The sequence below is a fragment of the Podarcis filfolensis genome, assembly GCF_964270895.1.
Source record: "Podarcis filfolensis genome assembly, chromosome: 6".
Taxonomy (NCBI): Eukaryota; Metazoa; Chordata; class Lepidosauria; order Squamata; family Lacertidae; genus Podarcis; species Podarcis filfolensis.
The window spans coordinates 77,552,771-77,569,937 of record NC_139609.1 but is presented as its reverse complement, the minus strand read 5'-3'; the positions used below and the strand labels follow the sequence as shown (position 1 = coordinate 77,569,937).

At 45.1% G+C, this 17,167-nt stretch overlaps 1 protein-coding gene across 1 annotated transcript; it reads left to right on the top strand.

The window, feature by feature from the left end:
• The first annotated feature begins 63 nt into the window (after positions 1 to 63).
• Positions 64 to 15,267, top strand: CCN5 (cellular communication network factor 5). Its single transcript, XM_083619168.1, has 5 exons — positions 64 to 227; positions 5,780 to 5,996; positions 8,915 to 9,166; positions 11,154 to 11,356; positions 14,884 to 15,267. Exons 1-5 carry the CDS (start codon positions 180 to 182, stop codon positions 14,905 to 14,907), a joined length of 744 nt encoding a protein of 247 aa, XP_083475294.1. The 5' UTR covers positions 64 to 179; the 3' UTR covers positions 14,908 to 15,267.
• Positions 15,268 to 17,167: the final 1,900 nt, after the last annotated feature.

Genomic DNA, 17,167 nt, shown 5'->3' with positions numbered 1-17,167 from the left:
AAGAAAAAGAAACAACTTGACGCTTGTCCAAACCTACTCGTGTTTATACTGGAGCCTAGGAGTGACATCAGAGCAGGGAAGAGTATAAACACTTGCAGGGCTTTACTCGCAGACTTTAAAAACTTCAGACACGCTGCTGTCTCCAAACTGCCTGGGGAGGGATGTGCTGAAGTGTCAGAATGAAGCTCCAGCTTCTCTTGATCTCCTTCCTTTGTCTCCTTTCCAAGGTAAGGAAGCTGGGAATGTTTGTTTAGATAGCAAGGATCTTTCCCCCACTTACAAAACAATTTATAATCAAGCAACTTCAGTTTGGCAACTGGAATAATTAAAGGATGTCTTCAAACACTAATGTGTCTTTTTAATGTGCATGCTTAAGTGTCACATCTGTGCAAACCGTGGAGAATGTGCTGTTGTGAATAAATGTTGAAAAGCCAACTTTTATCCTTTAGCACCACAGTTCCCATATTTTAAATCACTGTATTTGGATCTACTTCATTAATTGTGCCGGTACCAAAGTCATGTGCTTATGCTAGCAGAGGAGGCTGCATAGTAATCAATTAAATAGTTTCTTCTGCACACTCAGTTCTCTGTTTTACAACCTCAAGAGGCACAAAGCCAAGCAGCTGGCATTATTTTTCAATATTGCTCAATTGTTGTCCAACTTTTGCTCCGGGAAATACAGAGAAGCACATGTACAGCTGATGCCTCCTGCAGGATTGCACAAGATGAACAACATTGTTCATTTAACATGTTCATTTAACACACACACACGAGAACAATTTAATCACTTGAGAGTTTCCAGTGGTTTTAGAATACTGCTTCAGTTTCAGATTTTGGAAACACACTGTAAATGTTGCAGTTGCCTGTCTTTAAAAATATGTAACGTATGGACTGGATACCTGTGTGAAAATACAATTGGGTGTTACTTAAGGACACAGCAACCCAGAATACAAAGCCTAGGAGAGGTAAAATTAATCAGATTATAGCAGATATTCAGCATATCTACATCCAAGAATAGCCTGTAGTGGAGAGAAGCAAGCCCATGCATGAAAACAAATACTATACCTCAACAGCTATAAGAAGCTGTGCATTATATCCTAATGACATCAATCCCCGTTTGGTCATATTATCTTAGGAAATATAAAGGTGTGGTTTGCTTTTCCTTACTGCACACTCTCCGTATGACTCAATGTCAGGGGCAGCACAATTGATCAATTTTTAGATTATTCAAATAGCACTCCTGTGAGTGACTCTAGGTACGTTTTGTTTCCAAATTCTGTGAGGGAGATGAAAGGGCATCATTTCATGAGTTACACTGCTAGAGATGCTGAACATATTAGCATCACAATGACATTATTTTCTTTCGAATGCAAATAGATCACCATAAAGAAGAAACACTGACAAAGACGCTCGCCTTGAGCAGATTCTTAAGAAGGCAGGTTCTCTTATAATCTTTGACCCCTGTCTACTGAGTAGCGCAAGTGTGAGTTACCACAGACACTAGTCCCTTTCTCACTTCATCGGAAATGAAGGAGTGTGGCAGGCTGTATCCATACTAAACACATTGCTTCTTTGGGGGGGGGGTCTTGATTCACCACTTCCCTTTCCTGTTTGCTTTAACGCAGGGGTAGGCAACCTAAGGCCCGTGGGCCAGATGCGGCCCAATCGCCTTCTCAATCCGGCCCGCGGATGGTCCAGAAATCAGTGTGTTTTTACATGAATAGAATGTGTCCTTTTCTTTAAAATGCATCTCTGGGTTATTTGTGGGGCATAGGAATTCTTTCATTTTTTTCTCTCCAAAATATAGTCCGGCCCACCACATGGTCTGAGGGACGGTGGACCGGCCCACGGCTGGAAAAGGTTGCTGACCCCTGCTTTAACATGTCCACTGCCTCTCTTCTTACCTCAAGGCCTTACTCACATGCCAATTAGTTCATTTGCTCATTCATTACATTTGTATCCCTTCCTTCCTTTGCTGAGCTCAGGGAAGTTGTTTGCTTCCTGTGAGGTAGACTAAGCTAAGTGTAGTAGACTAAGTGATCAGCCTAAGGTTAACCAGTGAGCTTCTTTGTTGAATGGGGATTTGAGCCCAGGTGTTCCTGAATCTAACCTGGGTTGGCTTTTTTCATCTTTCCTCCCCATTCCTTTCCCCATCTGTGCCATGTCTTTTAGTTGGTAATTCATTAAATGATTGTATATAAGCCACTCCGGAGTCTTTTTGTCTGAAGAGCGGGGTGAAGTTGCTATGAATAAATAAAAATGCTTGCATCTGTGTATGAGGGCATGTACTGGGAAGATATGGCTTAGTGTGTGTGCAATCGTAAATCATAAGAAATCATCTACACTTGAGATCTGTGCTCTGCACAGAGATGTTAATTTTTTGTAGAAAATGTGATATTATAGAACACTGTTAGTCTGGAAGCACCACGCTTGATTTAACGACAGTGCTTTTTAATATTGACAAATCATTAAATTATTTAAGTGAAGGCAATACAAATAAAATTCAACCAGTTGGCACTGGTAGTACTCTGGCCATATGTCCTCTTTTCCCAGGACACATCCTCTTTTTCATGGGTGTGTAAAATGAGAGTTGTCATAGCGATCCATAGTTAAAAGTAGAAGTCGGCAAATGTGTCCTCTTTTTTGCTCTTCAAAATATGACAACTCTACTAGAGCCACAGTCACACATCACGATGAGCCGTACACCACTCCTGCTTTGCTCCTCATTCTTCTCTGCTTTAACACTCAAGAAACAAATAATGATTCATGGTTTAGCGATACATCTAAAACAAGGATCATGGTTTGTTTTGTACTAAGAAACCAAGATTGGTAAGACAAGAACAAACTGTGGCCAATCATCATGGTTTGGAGCAATACAGACATAATGTCAGAGACCAGCCTGAGGAGTACGACTCTGATGAGGAATAGCCAGGATCCTGAAACTCCACAGGAGCAGTGGAGTAGTGTTGATTTGGAACAATGGTTTGCTGAGGGGCACAGTTTGGAGGACAACAGTTGGGCAGAACTGGGAGGTGAACAGCAAGAAGAAGAACGGGAAGAGAGTGAGCTAGCAAACTCTCGCTCACTGGAAGATGTGCAGCCTCTCAGTGTCAAGGCTAGGAGATTAGATAAACTGGCTTCGCAAAAGGCTGAAGGTTGAGAGATCAGGTGGCTAGGAGACAAGAGGACGGAAGTGACTAGAGGGAAGTCGGTGGAACCTTAACTGGGAGCACCTGCACTCTGAGAAGGGTCGCTTGTTCTTTTGCTGCATTCATTAAACATTTCTGTTACTGGTAAGAGACTGCTTTCACTTTGTACTGTTTATCTATGGCCAAGGGAGGAGGAAGCAGTGTCTCTGAAGCCTGACACATAATGACACGTGGACCACCATGAAGTCCAAACGTGGCCTATATGTAATTAGAGTAGTAACCATAAAAAGACCCTGTGTTGTGTTAAGGCATATTAATGGTGCCCTGTTTCCTTATGTACAGCCCAGGCTCCAGATTTTCACCTTCCTCCTTGACATGGACTAGGAGAATCCTTATCAAAGGCTGCGAGCCAGTGTGGTGTAGTGGTTAAGAGCGGTAGTCTTGCAATCTGGGGAACCGGGTTTGAGTCTCCGCTCCTCCACATGCAGCTGCTGGGTGACCTTGGGCTAGTCACACTTCTCTGAAGTCTCTCAGCCCCACTCACCTCACAGAGTGTTTGTTGTGGGGGAGGAAGGGAAAGGAGAATGTTAGCCGCTTTGAGACTCCTTAGGGTAGTGATAAAGCGGGATATCAAATCCAAACTCTTCTTCTTCTTCTTCTTCCTAATGAAGCTGAATGAAATACAGATACAGTGGTACCTTGGGTTACAAACACTTCAGGTTACAGACTCCGCTAACCCAGGAGTAGTACTTCGGATTAAGAACTTTGGCCCCGGGATGAGAACAGAAATCGTGTGGCGGCGGTGCAGCGGCAGCGGGAGGCCCCATTAGCTAAAGTGATACCTCAGATGCAGAAAACTATTTATTTATCTTGCTTCTCTCATTATTGATGCAACAACTTTACAAAGGCACAGCCTTTGTTATGAGTTATGGCAGAGGACACTCATTTGGATACTTGTTTGATTGATACTAAACTAGCTGATACTATTACTTCGATGTTAGCCGCCCTGAGCCCGGTCCTGACCGGGGAACGCAGGGTATAAATAAAATTTATTATTATTATTATTATTAAACAGAAACTTACGCATACATCTAAGGATATTCATCCCATGTTAAGGTGCTTACTTATTCAGTCAGTGGTCAGTAATGAAAACACAATAAAGCCAATGTCAAAATCAAAGTTAACCATAAAGTTGACCATCAATACAGAAGTGAGCTTCAGTCACGTGATTCTCCAGGTGTTATTGTTCGTGAGAGTCCCTATCCTATTAACTGCTACGTATCCTTAGCTTTGCTTGATCTTTGGAGGGGTTCAACTGCTTGGAGGAGTCAGTCACACAAAGAACACTTCGTTCCAAATCAGTAGTTAGGCCTCTGCTTGGAGGGAGGCCTATTGTGCTCCTCAGCTGACCCCATCCATTTTAGGTGGAGAGGGATTATAAAGCAGAGTGTCTTGGTGAATTGTGCCCCAAACATGTAGGGACATCAGAAGAGATCTGCTGGAGTAGACCAAAGGGCCAATTAGCCAGCATGTTGCTCTCACTGTGGTGAGATGCCTACGGGAAGTCCACAAGGGAGATTCCAACTAAACATCATGAAAAACTTCCTGACAATAAGAGCTTCTTCAACAGTAGAACGGTCTCCCACAGGAGGTTGTGGACTCTCCTTCCTTGGAGGTTTTTTTGTGGGAATGTTCAGGGTGGCAGGAGAGGATATATTGTTTATTGATATCCTTCCTAACTTGCGCTAGCAAGTTCCTTCACTTAGCAGAGTGCATTCTCCTTTACACAGCAGAAAACTTGTTGCAAACTCGTGTGAGTTTCTTAAGACAATACGCAATTCAATCTGGCTTGTCCAGATCGAAATGTGTTCTAATATTTTTCTGGTAAGACCCTCCTAAAAGAATATAGACACCACCGTCTTATTCACAAGTAACAAAAAGAAAGTTTACTCATAATCAGGCAGAGCACAGTGTGATCCCTGAAGGCAGGCTTTAGGCTTCAAGTTTGAAATATATACAAACAGGTTTACCCCATAAGGGAGATTTACCTAGTGACTGCAGGCTAGCAGTCCAGCAGTTTGCAGGATGAAAGGAAGATGGAAAAGGAGAGTGGCAGCATGCCTTGTCCTTTTACCAGGTCTGGAAATGTCATGCCCACCCACTAGTCACATGCAAGGAAGGATGCTCTAGGCCAGGAGGAACAGGAAGTTTCGACTGGCTGGATCAAACATTCTCTTGCATGTCCACTCTAGCGAAACAAGGAATGTTGTATTTGACTGCTCCCAGTGGATTACATCCCACATATTTAAGCAGAGGTTGGACGGCCATCTGTCATGGATGCTTTAGCTGAGATTCCTGCATTGCAGGGGGTTGGACTAGGTGACCCATGGGATCCCTTCTAACTCTTCAATTCTATGATTCTATGACATGCAAGACTTGAGCACAACAGCCCTCTCGCCACCTGCGATTCCCAGTAACTGGTATTCAGGGGAATGCTGCTAGTAGCCATGGTTTGTGTACCAAAAAACGAAAGGCATTCAGTGTCACTATATCCTTTTAAAAAACTTATTATTATTCAGCTGCTCATTTCACCATGTCCCTATATTCTTGCACACTCTCTCTCTCTGCAGGTGTATGCACAGCTTTGCCAGACTCCATGCTACTGCCCATGGATCCCTCCACGTTGTCCACCAGGCTCCTCCTTAGTTCTGGACGGCTGCGGCTGCTGCAACATATGCGCCCGCAGACTGGGAGAGCCCTGCAGCTATCTACACGTCTGCGATCGGAGCCAAGGACTTGTCTGCGATTACAGCGCTGCCCTGATGGGGAGAGGAGGAACCTGCAATTGTGAGCTATTTCTTCTTGCCTCTCTTTGCAGGAGCCCCTTTGTCATTTAGCGGGATGGAACTGGCTCCCTCGAACGGGGCAAAGCCAGAAATGTCTAATGCATACGGAAAGAACGCCTGAAAAGATTAGGAAACCTGCGGGGTGCCCTTGAAACACAAGAGTCCAAAAGCATGTTGCACTCCAAAATCTTTATTAGATCTGTGAGTCAGGGCCAAAGTACACATGGCTAGCCATCATTCATGAATATCTTGTGTTTTAAAAGTGTTAATAGTAACTGTGGGAATTACAGAGTATCAGGGAGAGGAATTTGAACTGGGACTGCAGCGCTGGGGTGTGTGTGGATTTTTCAATCTCACATTATTCTTTTCAGTTAACACCCCTCTCTCAAGACGTTTCTATTGGTCCTTTAGGGCAAGACATGCAGGTGTTGTGTAGCTTTTTCAGGAGCGGGGGTTAATCAGGAAAATTTGTGTGGAAAGGGTTAAAACTTTGTTCCTCTATGCCATGGTCCTGATCTAAATTCCAGATAGGTAAAGGTAAAGTGACCCCTGACCATTAGGTCCAGTCGTGGTCGACTCTGGGGTTACGGCGCTCATCTCGCTTTATTGGCCGAGGGAGCCGGCGTACAGCTTCCGGGTCATGTGGCCAGCATGACTAAGCTGCTTTTGGCGAACCAGAGCAGCGCATGGAAACGCCGTTTACCTTCCCACCAGAGCGGTACCTATTTATCTACTTGCACTTTGACGTGCTTTCGAACTGCTAGGTTGGCAGGAACAGGGACTGAGCAACGGGAGCTCACCCCGTCGCGGGGATTCGAACCGCCGACCTTCTGATCGGCAAGTAGTAGGCTCTGTGGTTTAACCCACAGCACCACCCGCGTCCCTAAATTCCAGATACCCTGCTGCTATTATACTCATACCTAATAATTATGAACAGCCGTAGCAAGACAGAAAGTGCCATACATAACTAGGAAATGCTCCATATCCTGAGAAGTACCAGTAAAGAAGAATATTTCACTCACCAAAGGGTTAAGGGCCATTGTGACATCAGCACTCCGTGAACCAATCTTCTCCCTTTGCCCTCGCCTCTGTTTGCATGCGTGAAAATCCTGAGTGTCGAATGGCGCATTGGTCCACGCTGGCGATTCCAAACATTCACACCCTTTGGTGGGCGCTTCACTAGAAAGGGGTGATGATGCTCTCACAGGGCCATAAATCAGAGGCTGTGATGACAGTCCTGTAAGTTGGTACACAGTGCAGGCTTGGCTATATGTCACGACTGTGTCTTCTCTATTCTTCCCCTGGAGCTCCCATGGCAGCAGGCAGGAATGCAAACAAAACTCAGCAAATATGCCCCGATTTCCTGTCCTACTTGGAGAGGTCAGGTTACAAAATAACAAGACCTAACTTGGAGCAAAGTGACTTTCCCGTTTTTTGAAAGCTTTCTAGAAAGAGCAGGAGAACTGTGACCAACTCTTGGAAAGGTAGGGGTCCCACACTCTGAGGATGGAGTCAGGCTTAGCTTGGGTATTAGTCCATTAGGCAATTAAACAAAACAGGGATATCAGAAACTGCCAGGTCAGAAACTATTTATCTAGCTAGCCTTGTATTTTCAGCCCTAGCAGGTGGCACTCCCAAGATCTCAGGCAGAAGTCTTCCACATCATCTCTTGCTTTTAACTAGAGATGCCAGAGATTGCATCTGGAACTCTCTGCATGGAAAGCAAAGTTCTATCTCTGAACTATAGACCTTCATCCTAGCAGGAAACAAGGCTGTGCTTGTCACTGCCAGTTAGTAGAAATCAGGGGTTCCAAAAAATGTGGTCAGTGGACCTTCTTTCGAGCGTAATTTGAGTGGTTTGTTCCATATCAGCAATAAATATTCATATTTTTTTATTGTCCACCAAGACTATCTGCAATTTTCAAATGCTCCTGGGCAGGGGAAATTTGGGAACCACTGGTGTAGATAATCCTGAGCTTCCACCCTTCCAAATGACCTGTTTATTGGGCATCCATCCTGATTTGTTTGCCGTGAGATTAGATGATGTCACATCAAAGCAAGAATTGTCCCAGACTTTCCCTGCCACTTTCCCTATTGCAAACAATCAGATCTTCTGAGGAAGCAGATTTGTTGTGCAACAGCTCCAAATCAGTTTTAATTGTGCAACATGAATTTGCAGGTGTATGGCTGAATCCCACCTGAAAATTGCGACAGTCTGGATGTCTTTGATAGACCAATGGTCTGACACCGTATAATACAGATTTCTATGTAAATTGTTTTGGGCTTGCCCTGTTCATATGAGTGCAGAGGATTCTTCAAATAACCTGGTCTGAAACTGTTCAGATTTCACTTCCCATTCCCACTTTGGAATGTTGCCAATGGATTTCTTGGTTTCTGAGCTTCTCCACGGAAGACTGTGCCACAGCAGAAAATCCAAATGGAAGGCCAACACAAGGCCTGATTGTGTAACTGCTTTTCACTCCACCTTATATTGTATAGCCAACCTTCTGGTTTGTGGAGTTGCATCTGCAGGAGAATCTTTGACACAAAAATATTTCTCATAATCATTATGAACAATGTACCTCTCACCTGTTCTTGCAGTGGAAGAAGATACATGGACTCATCAGTCTTATAACTAGTCTTTTGGCCCAAAATGTTGAGTTTTAAATAACCTTTTTAGTTTTTGGCTTTTAGGCTCAAATTTACTGGGTTTCTGACCCTAATTCCTGATCCCTATGTAGGGAATTCAGTGGAGAAATTCCCTTTCCTAAAAACAACAACGCAGAGCCAATTTCAGTTTCAGAATGTGGAGGTACCATATTCCATTGCTGATCATATTACGTGGTAGCTCTGTTACAGACTGAATGCCTACATTTGATTTCTCCCATTGTTTCTGGCTGCTCTGAATGTGGACTACAGATGAGGACGATGACGACAGCTGCGAAGTGAATGGGAAGATCTATCAGGATGGGGAAGTTTTCCAGCCAAGCTGTAAGCTCCAGTGTCGCTGCTCAGGAGGAGGTTTCACATGTGTCCCCCTCTGCAGTGAGGATGTTCGCCTCCCTACTCCAGATTGCCCCCATCCAAGGCGTGTGGAGATCCCAGGAAAGTGCTGCCAGGAATGGATTTGTGAAAGACAAGACAGGCAGATCTTGACGGATACCATGGCAGGTAACACTCAACAGGTCCTGGCCCACCTTTTCTGTCATCACTTTGTTGTTGAAGTTATGGCTCAAACCAGCCTTGCATTTAAGCACTAGCCTGGTAGCCAGAGCTGAAAAGGTGTTGCATGCAGGTGAATGAGGGGGCTTGCAAGGGTGGCTACTTAGACATTGCCAAAAAAAGAGGAAAGGCATTGCCTAAAAGGAGGCTCTAGAGTTTCCTGGAATATGCATGTGCTGATTTCTATTGCAGATTTAGAAATAATTGCTGTAAATTAAACAAGCACAATGCATCTCCCCATCGTGGGGAAGACTGTGGCCAGGTGACTTGTATGTACCTGCACAGTCTGCTATTCAGGTGCTGCTGGTCTAGGCCTTAAAACATTTGCTTCAGAGCTTATGCAGCTTAGATCCTCAAGTGGAGTTAGATGATTCGGTGCACACTGGCACTTGCTGGAACTGAAAGTTCACTGGACAAATCATGTGCAGATTCCTCCTTCGGAAGCCCTTGCTAAGAATGGAACCAAGGAGCTATTTCAGGAATCCCTGGGTGGAATTCAACCTTGCACTTGGTGAACATTCTGTCAGTGCAAGCATTGCAGTTTAGCAGATGGAATAATCCCCCCTGTCCTCACCCCACACACTGTTTTGAGGCTTCTCCTGACACTGAAATCCCAAGCCAGTTTCTGGGGGCACAAGAGGAAGAAAGGTGGGAAAGCTCCATTGAGCAAGCAGAAGCCTTTGCACTGGCAGGACTCATTAGGGGCAAGCCATGCCCTCTTCTTCAGATTCACTTTCCTATAACTCTCTCCTTCTCCTCTTCTGTGAAAAGGAAGCCTGAAAGAACTTGTTTTTTTTTTTTCTGGGGGTGGGTGATTTCTATTGACAATTATAAAAAAAAGACCTCACAAGCTTCCTCCTTATGCTTGTTTCTTTCCCAAATGTAAACATTGTTATGTTGCTGCTCTCAATATGTTGAGCTATTGGCACAACACAGTTGAGCATTAAAACTCGAAAACCAAAACCAAAAACAAAAACATTGGGGAAACACTGTAGAACTACTAATAAATCAGAATGCTATGTGGACAGTCCAATATAAATCCACCACAAATCTTTCTTCTTTGGCGATCACTCATAGCCGAGTAAGATTGTCTTCCATAAACACGGTTTTAACAGTGGATTCGTAAGTGACTGTGGAGGCCAATTCTGCATCCACATTTCCTTCCACAGTGGGGACATAGATTTCTGGGCAGGAGTTGATCATGGTGAGGGTTTGCCAAGCATGCCTTCCGCTTAGCACATTTCTCCCTTCCATCCTGAGTTCGAGCGTCTTCAAAGCCCATGGCACCTTTGGTAAAGGCTGTTCTCCAATTGGAGCGCTCACAGGCCAGTGTTTCCCAATTGTTGGTGTTTATACTACATTTATTTAGATTTGCCTTGAGAGAGTCTTTAAACCTCTTTTGTTGACCACCAGCATTATGCTTTCCATTTTTAAGTTTGGAACAGAGTAGTTGCTTTGGAATACGATAATCAGGCATCCACACAACATGACCAATCCAACGAAGCTGATGTTGAAGAATCATCCCTTCAACACTGGTGATCTTTGCTTCTTCCAGTACACTGGCATTAGCGTACCACAAACATGCTGTTATTGCATCCATGACATGTTACAGAATACACCTGAAAACAACAACAACAACCCACCCCCAGTCTGGAGAAGCTCCTAATTCACAAAAACTTAGGCCACAGCAGTGATAATAATAATAATAATAATAATAATAATAATAATAATAATAATAATAATAATAATAATTTTATTATTTATACCCTGCCCATTTGGCTGGTTGCCTCAGCCAAACCTGCGAATTTTTCAAATCCCAAAAAATCCTTCCCATTTTTTGCTACAAAACTAAGAAGGCTATCCCTCTGGAGGCTGTTACCATGAAATTGATGTGCATCCATTTTAATGAAGCTTCTTTCTTTCATTCCCTGCTCAGCACAAAGGCTCCCTGGGACAGCGTCGATATTGATCCCCTATGCATGTGAACAGTGGAGCACTGAATGGTCCACCTGTTCTGCCACCTGTGGCCTAGGGATCGCCACGCGAGTATCTAACCAGAATCAGTACTGCAGGCTTGAGACCCAAAGACGCTTATGCCTCCTCAGATCCTGCCAGGGTCTGATGGGAACAGCCAGCATGGTAAGTGATGGGTCTGTGGCAAAATACGAGAAATCTCCACCAGGGCTGAAGTTGCTTTTTTAAAGGAGGGAATCCCCACCACATGGCATACATATGTCAGGTGGCTAATGTGGTTACTGTCACAGAGAATTTCTTGCTTTGGAGACAGAGCAAATGAGGATACAGAACTAAAGGGCAGGAAAAAAGGGCTGGTCAACAAGCAAGTGAGGGCAAGGACAAAGGAGGAGGTCCTTTGATGGGGTGTAGGACATTTGTGAGTGTGAAGCCTGGCTGGAAGACCATGGCTTGCTGAGGAACATAATGGAGAAAAGTCTGTATGTGAATGAGCAGCCCAGCAAGCCAGCTATTTGGTATAGTTGTGGGAAATACATATTTGAGAAGCAAGCCCAGATGGGTAGCTTAATCTGGAGAGTAAGAGACTCTTGATTTCTGGGTTGTGGGCGCAAACCCCAAGCTGGGCAAAAGGAGTCCTGCATTGCTGTGTGTTTGGGACAGATGCCTCTCATGGTCCCTTCCAATTCTACCATTCTATGGTTCTAGGATCCACTCACAGGCTAAGCGCCTAGGGCTGGCCTGTGTCGATTTCCCATCCTCTCCTTCTGTAACAGCCCCATTCAGTTTTCCCTATTACAATGGCGGAGCCAGGGGGGGATTGCTGGGGAGGGAAGGCACAGAGGGGGGAAAGTTCATCGATGAATAAGGTGTGTGACCTTATTCTCACATGTTAGATTCCCAAAACAGGAAGAATGCTCATATTAATACTTCTGCCCTAAACACATTCCCTCTACAGAAAGTCCAGCTGGCTTTGATGGAGTTAAGTTTCAAGTCAGCATGCATAGCATTGCAGCCTTAATTCTTAATGCCCAAATCATGATTCAGTTATAATTTGCATATGAAAAGTGCTTTCCTTCAAGTTAACCACAGGTGTCCAGTGAAGGGGGGGCACTACTTGTCTGAGGGGGTTGCTTGCCCCTCTGTTACCACCTATGTGCATACAATGTGCATTCCCTCACTCTCACAACTTTGGATGTTCCTGACGGGGTTGAGTAAATGCACATTTCGTTGACATCAGGACATGGAGCAGCTTTTCCCAGCCTGGTGTCTGCTGAGCATTTTGGACTACAAATCCCATCAACCGTAGTCAGGATTGATGGGATTTGTAGTCCAAAACATCTAGAAACCTGGGGGAATCTGGCATAGAGTAAATTTAGCCAGACATTATGGAAGGGGCAGTTCCTTATAATATTGTTTTCCAGTGCAGGGCAGGAGGCATTTTAATCTTCCCCCACCTGCTGCAGGGCCCCCCAAATTCCTATGACTAGCATTGCCACCTACCTCTCCCTAAATTCTCCATGGACCGCTTAGCTGTGTGCTAAAGGACCGAGCATCTTAAGAAAGACATTCTCTTTAAGTCCGATATAAATTGTTCCAGCAAAATCAATACTTGCAATTTGACTGCCAAGCTCTGTAAGTGGCTGAATCCCCAAATAGCAACGGACCTTCTGTGACCCAAAATGCAGCAGCGTGATTTATTGACACAGCTGGAGCTAAATGAGCTACCTGGCTGGATTTAAACTGGCCTGTTTTGGGGGGGAGGGGGGTTATGCTGTTTTCTTCCTTCATTGAGGAGGGGCTCTGGCTCCACCAGGGACAATTCGTTCTTTATAGCTTCCGAAGTGTGAAGTTTGAAGGGCTGCAAGGAAGGTTACGGTACTTTGCAAGAGCTGGGTGCGGCAGTTGATAGCGCAGTTTCTGGGAAATAAAACACTCACACTGCTTTCCACACATCAAACATATGTGTAGCAGCCATTGTGGTAGGACAGAGCTGCAAGAGCACCTTCTGAACACCAGTGTCGCTACAACTTACCTGGACAGGGCTGGTGTAGGTCAGGGTGCTGGCAAGCTTGGGGTTTTGAAGAAACACTGGTAGGAGCATCAGACTTGTGTCAGGAGCTGGGATTAGGGGTAGGGCAGCAATAAATCACACAGCTTCAGTGAAATTAACTATTCAAGGAAACAAGGTTGACTTATGAGGCAAGGCCTAGCAGTGGCGTAGCGTGGGTTGTCAGCACCCGGGGCAAGGCAAGTAATATGCGCCCCCTAACCCATGGATTTGCGCCCCCTAACCCGTGGATTTGCGCCCCCTAACCCGTGGATTTGCCCTAACCCCCAGATGTTGCGCCCGGTGCGGCTGGCCCCCCCTGCACCCCCCACGCTACGCCACTGAGGCCTAGAGAGCAAAGCAACTTGTCCCAGTAGATCTTGCCCTTATGAGGCAGCTGTGGGGATGGAAGGTCCCCACCTTCCCACAGTTGCCTAAGTCTCTTCCTGCCCCCTGGGTCCTTCCCAAGCAATCTGAGACTTCAGTTTTGTGCCTGTCTTCTTGAAAGTTGGTTTTGGCATTTTCTGTTCCTGTAAAGTTGATTCGGTTTGGATCAGCCCAGGCTAAAATGTGTTCATAGTGTCAGCTGTGAAAAACAAACCCAGATGGAGTTTGGGAAGAAAAAAATGTTTGATTTAAAGCCAAGGTCAAACTACATGTTACATTAAGCACATTTCAGGGAAAAGTGTGCTCAGCAACGCCGCTTAAGTCATTGATTAGTCCAGACAGCAGATTTTCACCTATACATACTGATTAAAGGGTTTCTTTGTGCAAGTACTGATATCTATTATCTATCTATCTATCATCTATCTATCTATCATCTATCTATCTATATCATCTACCTATCTATCTATCTATCATCTATCTATCTATCATCTATCTATATCTATCTATCTATCTATCATCATCTCTCTCTCTCTCTCTCTCTCTCTCTCTCTCTCTCTCTCTCTCTCATCTATCCATATCTATATCTATCTATCATCTATCTATCTATCATCTATCATCTATCTATATATCATCTATCTATCATCTATCTAACTATCTATCATCTATCAGTGGAAACAGTGAAATGGTGCAAACCCCCCCCCCCAACATATAGGATATTGAGATAGGGGGATAAACAAGCGAAAATTGGGAAGGAACACTGCAAACATACCCTAAGTACATCAGCATCAGATACATGAAAATACACTCCAAAGAAAATCATACCCAAACTAGACATTATGCAGAAGACATCATCATCATCATCATCATCATCATTATTATTATTATCTGAGAGTCTGCCAATTTGAACAAAAGAATAGCAGTCACAATGAGCATCTCAACCCGTTCATATCTCACCATCTGTCTTGTCAAAAGGGCCCACCCTTCTTCTGTAAGGGAATAGATACAGATACAGAGACCCAGAAAAGCAATTCTGGGAAGGGATAATGTGATCAGGCAAACAACGGGAGGAGAAAATATTAAGCACCCCCGTCTCCCCCACTAAAACTGACAGCCTCCGAGGGCTGCTTCTCAATTAAAAAGAAACCCGGAGATTGGTGAGTTTTCTCCCATTCTCTCTTGACATCTAGTTTGGCCCTCTCATTCAGCTGTGCTTTTTCAGAGTATGTTGGAAATTCCACTGAGTGCGTTGCCTCCACAGAGAGGAAGAGGAAGCCGCTTGTAAACCAGTCTGCTCCATTCAGAAGTTGATATACTGGCCTTATCCTAGCAGCTGGATCGTCACAAGTCCAAGATGCTCTCATTTCTTTGATAATGAGATAACTGCCTAGAAACAGAGAGAAGAAATGACCGTCTTTAGCTGGGAGAGAGGAAGAAAGCTAAAGTGCAGCTCCTCATCGCAGCCGACATCTGTCTTCTCCCTTGATTCCCCTGCAATTATGCTAGACAATGTTATCGTTCAGTGAGGAAAACCAGACCATATGTTTTAATACTGTACAATACTGATGTGTTTAATGCCAGCTTGTGGCTACTATTATAAATCCATCCATTGGAAAAATGATGCTTTGCAGCTACAGTAATCTAAGGAACCGTGTCTTGTTATTCTTTCTCTGTGTTATCATTTCACCGGAGAATAGTTATGGGGGAGCTGGAGGTGGGAAGGGTGAAGCAGCCACCGTTGTTCAAACCAGGCTGTTGTTGTTAGAAATAAAAGAATAAATGCAATGATGAACTGGCTGAGGATGAATTGACCAGGGGTCGTTCAAGGAACTCACAGTGAAATCTAATGTTTCATGGCAAGCCCCAGGCAACATAGAGCAGAAAATAGACCTTATTTGGTATACAAGAAAGGGAAGAAAGCAGTATAAGAGAAACAGAGCATCTGTAGTAAAGTTCAAGGCATTCTTTGATGCCCTGTGCAGCTGTTCTGCTTGTGTAAACATGAATAGGGAAAGTGGCACTGATGGTCTGAAGGTGTGCTGGTCCCGAGGGTTAACCGTGCAGTGAGGTCCGAGTCCAGTCCAAGGTCGAAGGTGCGGTATGGAGGCTGCCCGTCAAAGCTGAAGCGGGATCCAAGGCAGGGAGTCGGGTGAGGTCAGGAACTCTGGCAGAAGAGCAGGACAGGGTGCAGGCAGGAACAGGCTACCAACAATGTTGCTCCCGCAACCTGGGACTGGGCTGGCTGGCTTTTATCTGCCCCGAGGAATAGGGCAGCCCTGGTCCACAGATGACTCGCCTCTCCTGGCCTGGAGGCGAGCACTCCTCCTGCGAGAACATAGTTCCCTCCACCTCTCTGCCCTGAGCCTCTGCAGCTCAGGAGAGGCTGGAGGGTTACCGGACCCAGAGGCAACCTCACCTTCCCCTGACGGGGCTGAGAGTGGAGCACCTGCAGGCAATGGGTCCTCCATCACCTCAGGAACCAGAGCAGACTCAGCTGGTGCCTGCACCTGAGGATCCAGCACAGGTGAGGACCCTTCAGGCTCAGGCCCCAGCCCCGGCTCAGCTGGTTCTGGAGGCAGGGACTCCTGTGCAGGCTGGGATTCCTCAGGTTCAGCCTCCGAGTCCAAATCCCAGGCCATCACAGAAGGACTGCTTCCTTTTGCTATAACCATCAACAGTTTTCCCAAAGGTGGAAGGTCTATTTGACATTGCTGAAGGGTATTTATCATGTCTGTGATGCCATTCATACTTTGCACTCAGAATCTCTACGGAACAGCCTTTCGTCTTTATTGCTCCTAGTTTATGGATTGGATACTAAGAAGTCGCAATATACTCAAGGAAGCAACCCAAGAAAATCCCCAGCTGGGCAAAAGCCAATGTTCTAGCAATATTCTAGCAACCTAGCTGATGTGTTCTGGACTAACAGAGTCTTCAAAGGTGCTCCCATGCAATATTTACTGCAGAAATGGAGGGCAATAGCCAATGAATGTGTCCCATCAGCACAAGGATTTCTACCTGCACAATGGGACTTTCTCGCCTCTCTTTTTTCTACACCTTTCCCAAATCTTCTTTGGAGGCAATGGAGAACTTCTACAACAGATGAGGCATGGGGGGCAGAGATATCCTTGCACTGATGGGATGTGTTACTCCACACTCCTTTGGATACATCCTATACCTAGAGGTTCAGGTCATCTCTGCCCATGAGGGGCCACAAACTGGTCCCTGTGCATCAACCTGAGATGGCGGGACTTGCTGCATACCATGGAGGCCTCAGGGTTTGTTGGGTAATGTGCTAAAAGGTCACACATCTGTATAGTTTTGTATTCTGCCCACATTGTGCCCACGTAGGTCTGCTCTTCTTCCCTTTTGCTTAATGCCCTCCTTCAGGGCCAGACCACCCCCACCCCAAGACAAGCACCTGACTTTTCCAACAGATGACCCTGGATTAGGAATGGCAAGCACCGTTGTGTTTTGCAAATAAAGTCTGAAAACCTGTTCTCAAAACTATCAGGAATTTCTTGGCCCAGGGGAAGAGATCTAATACC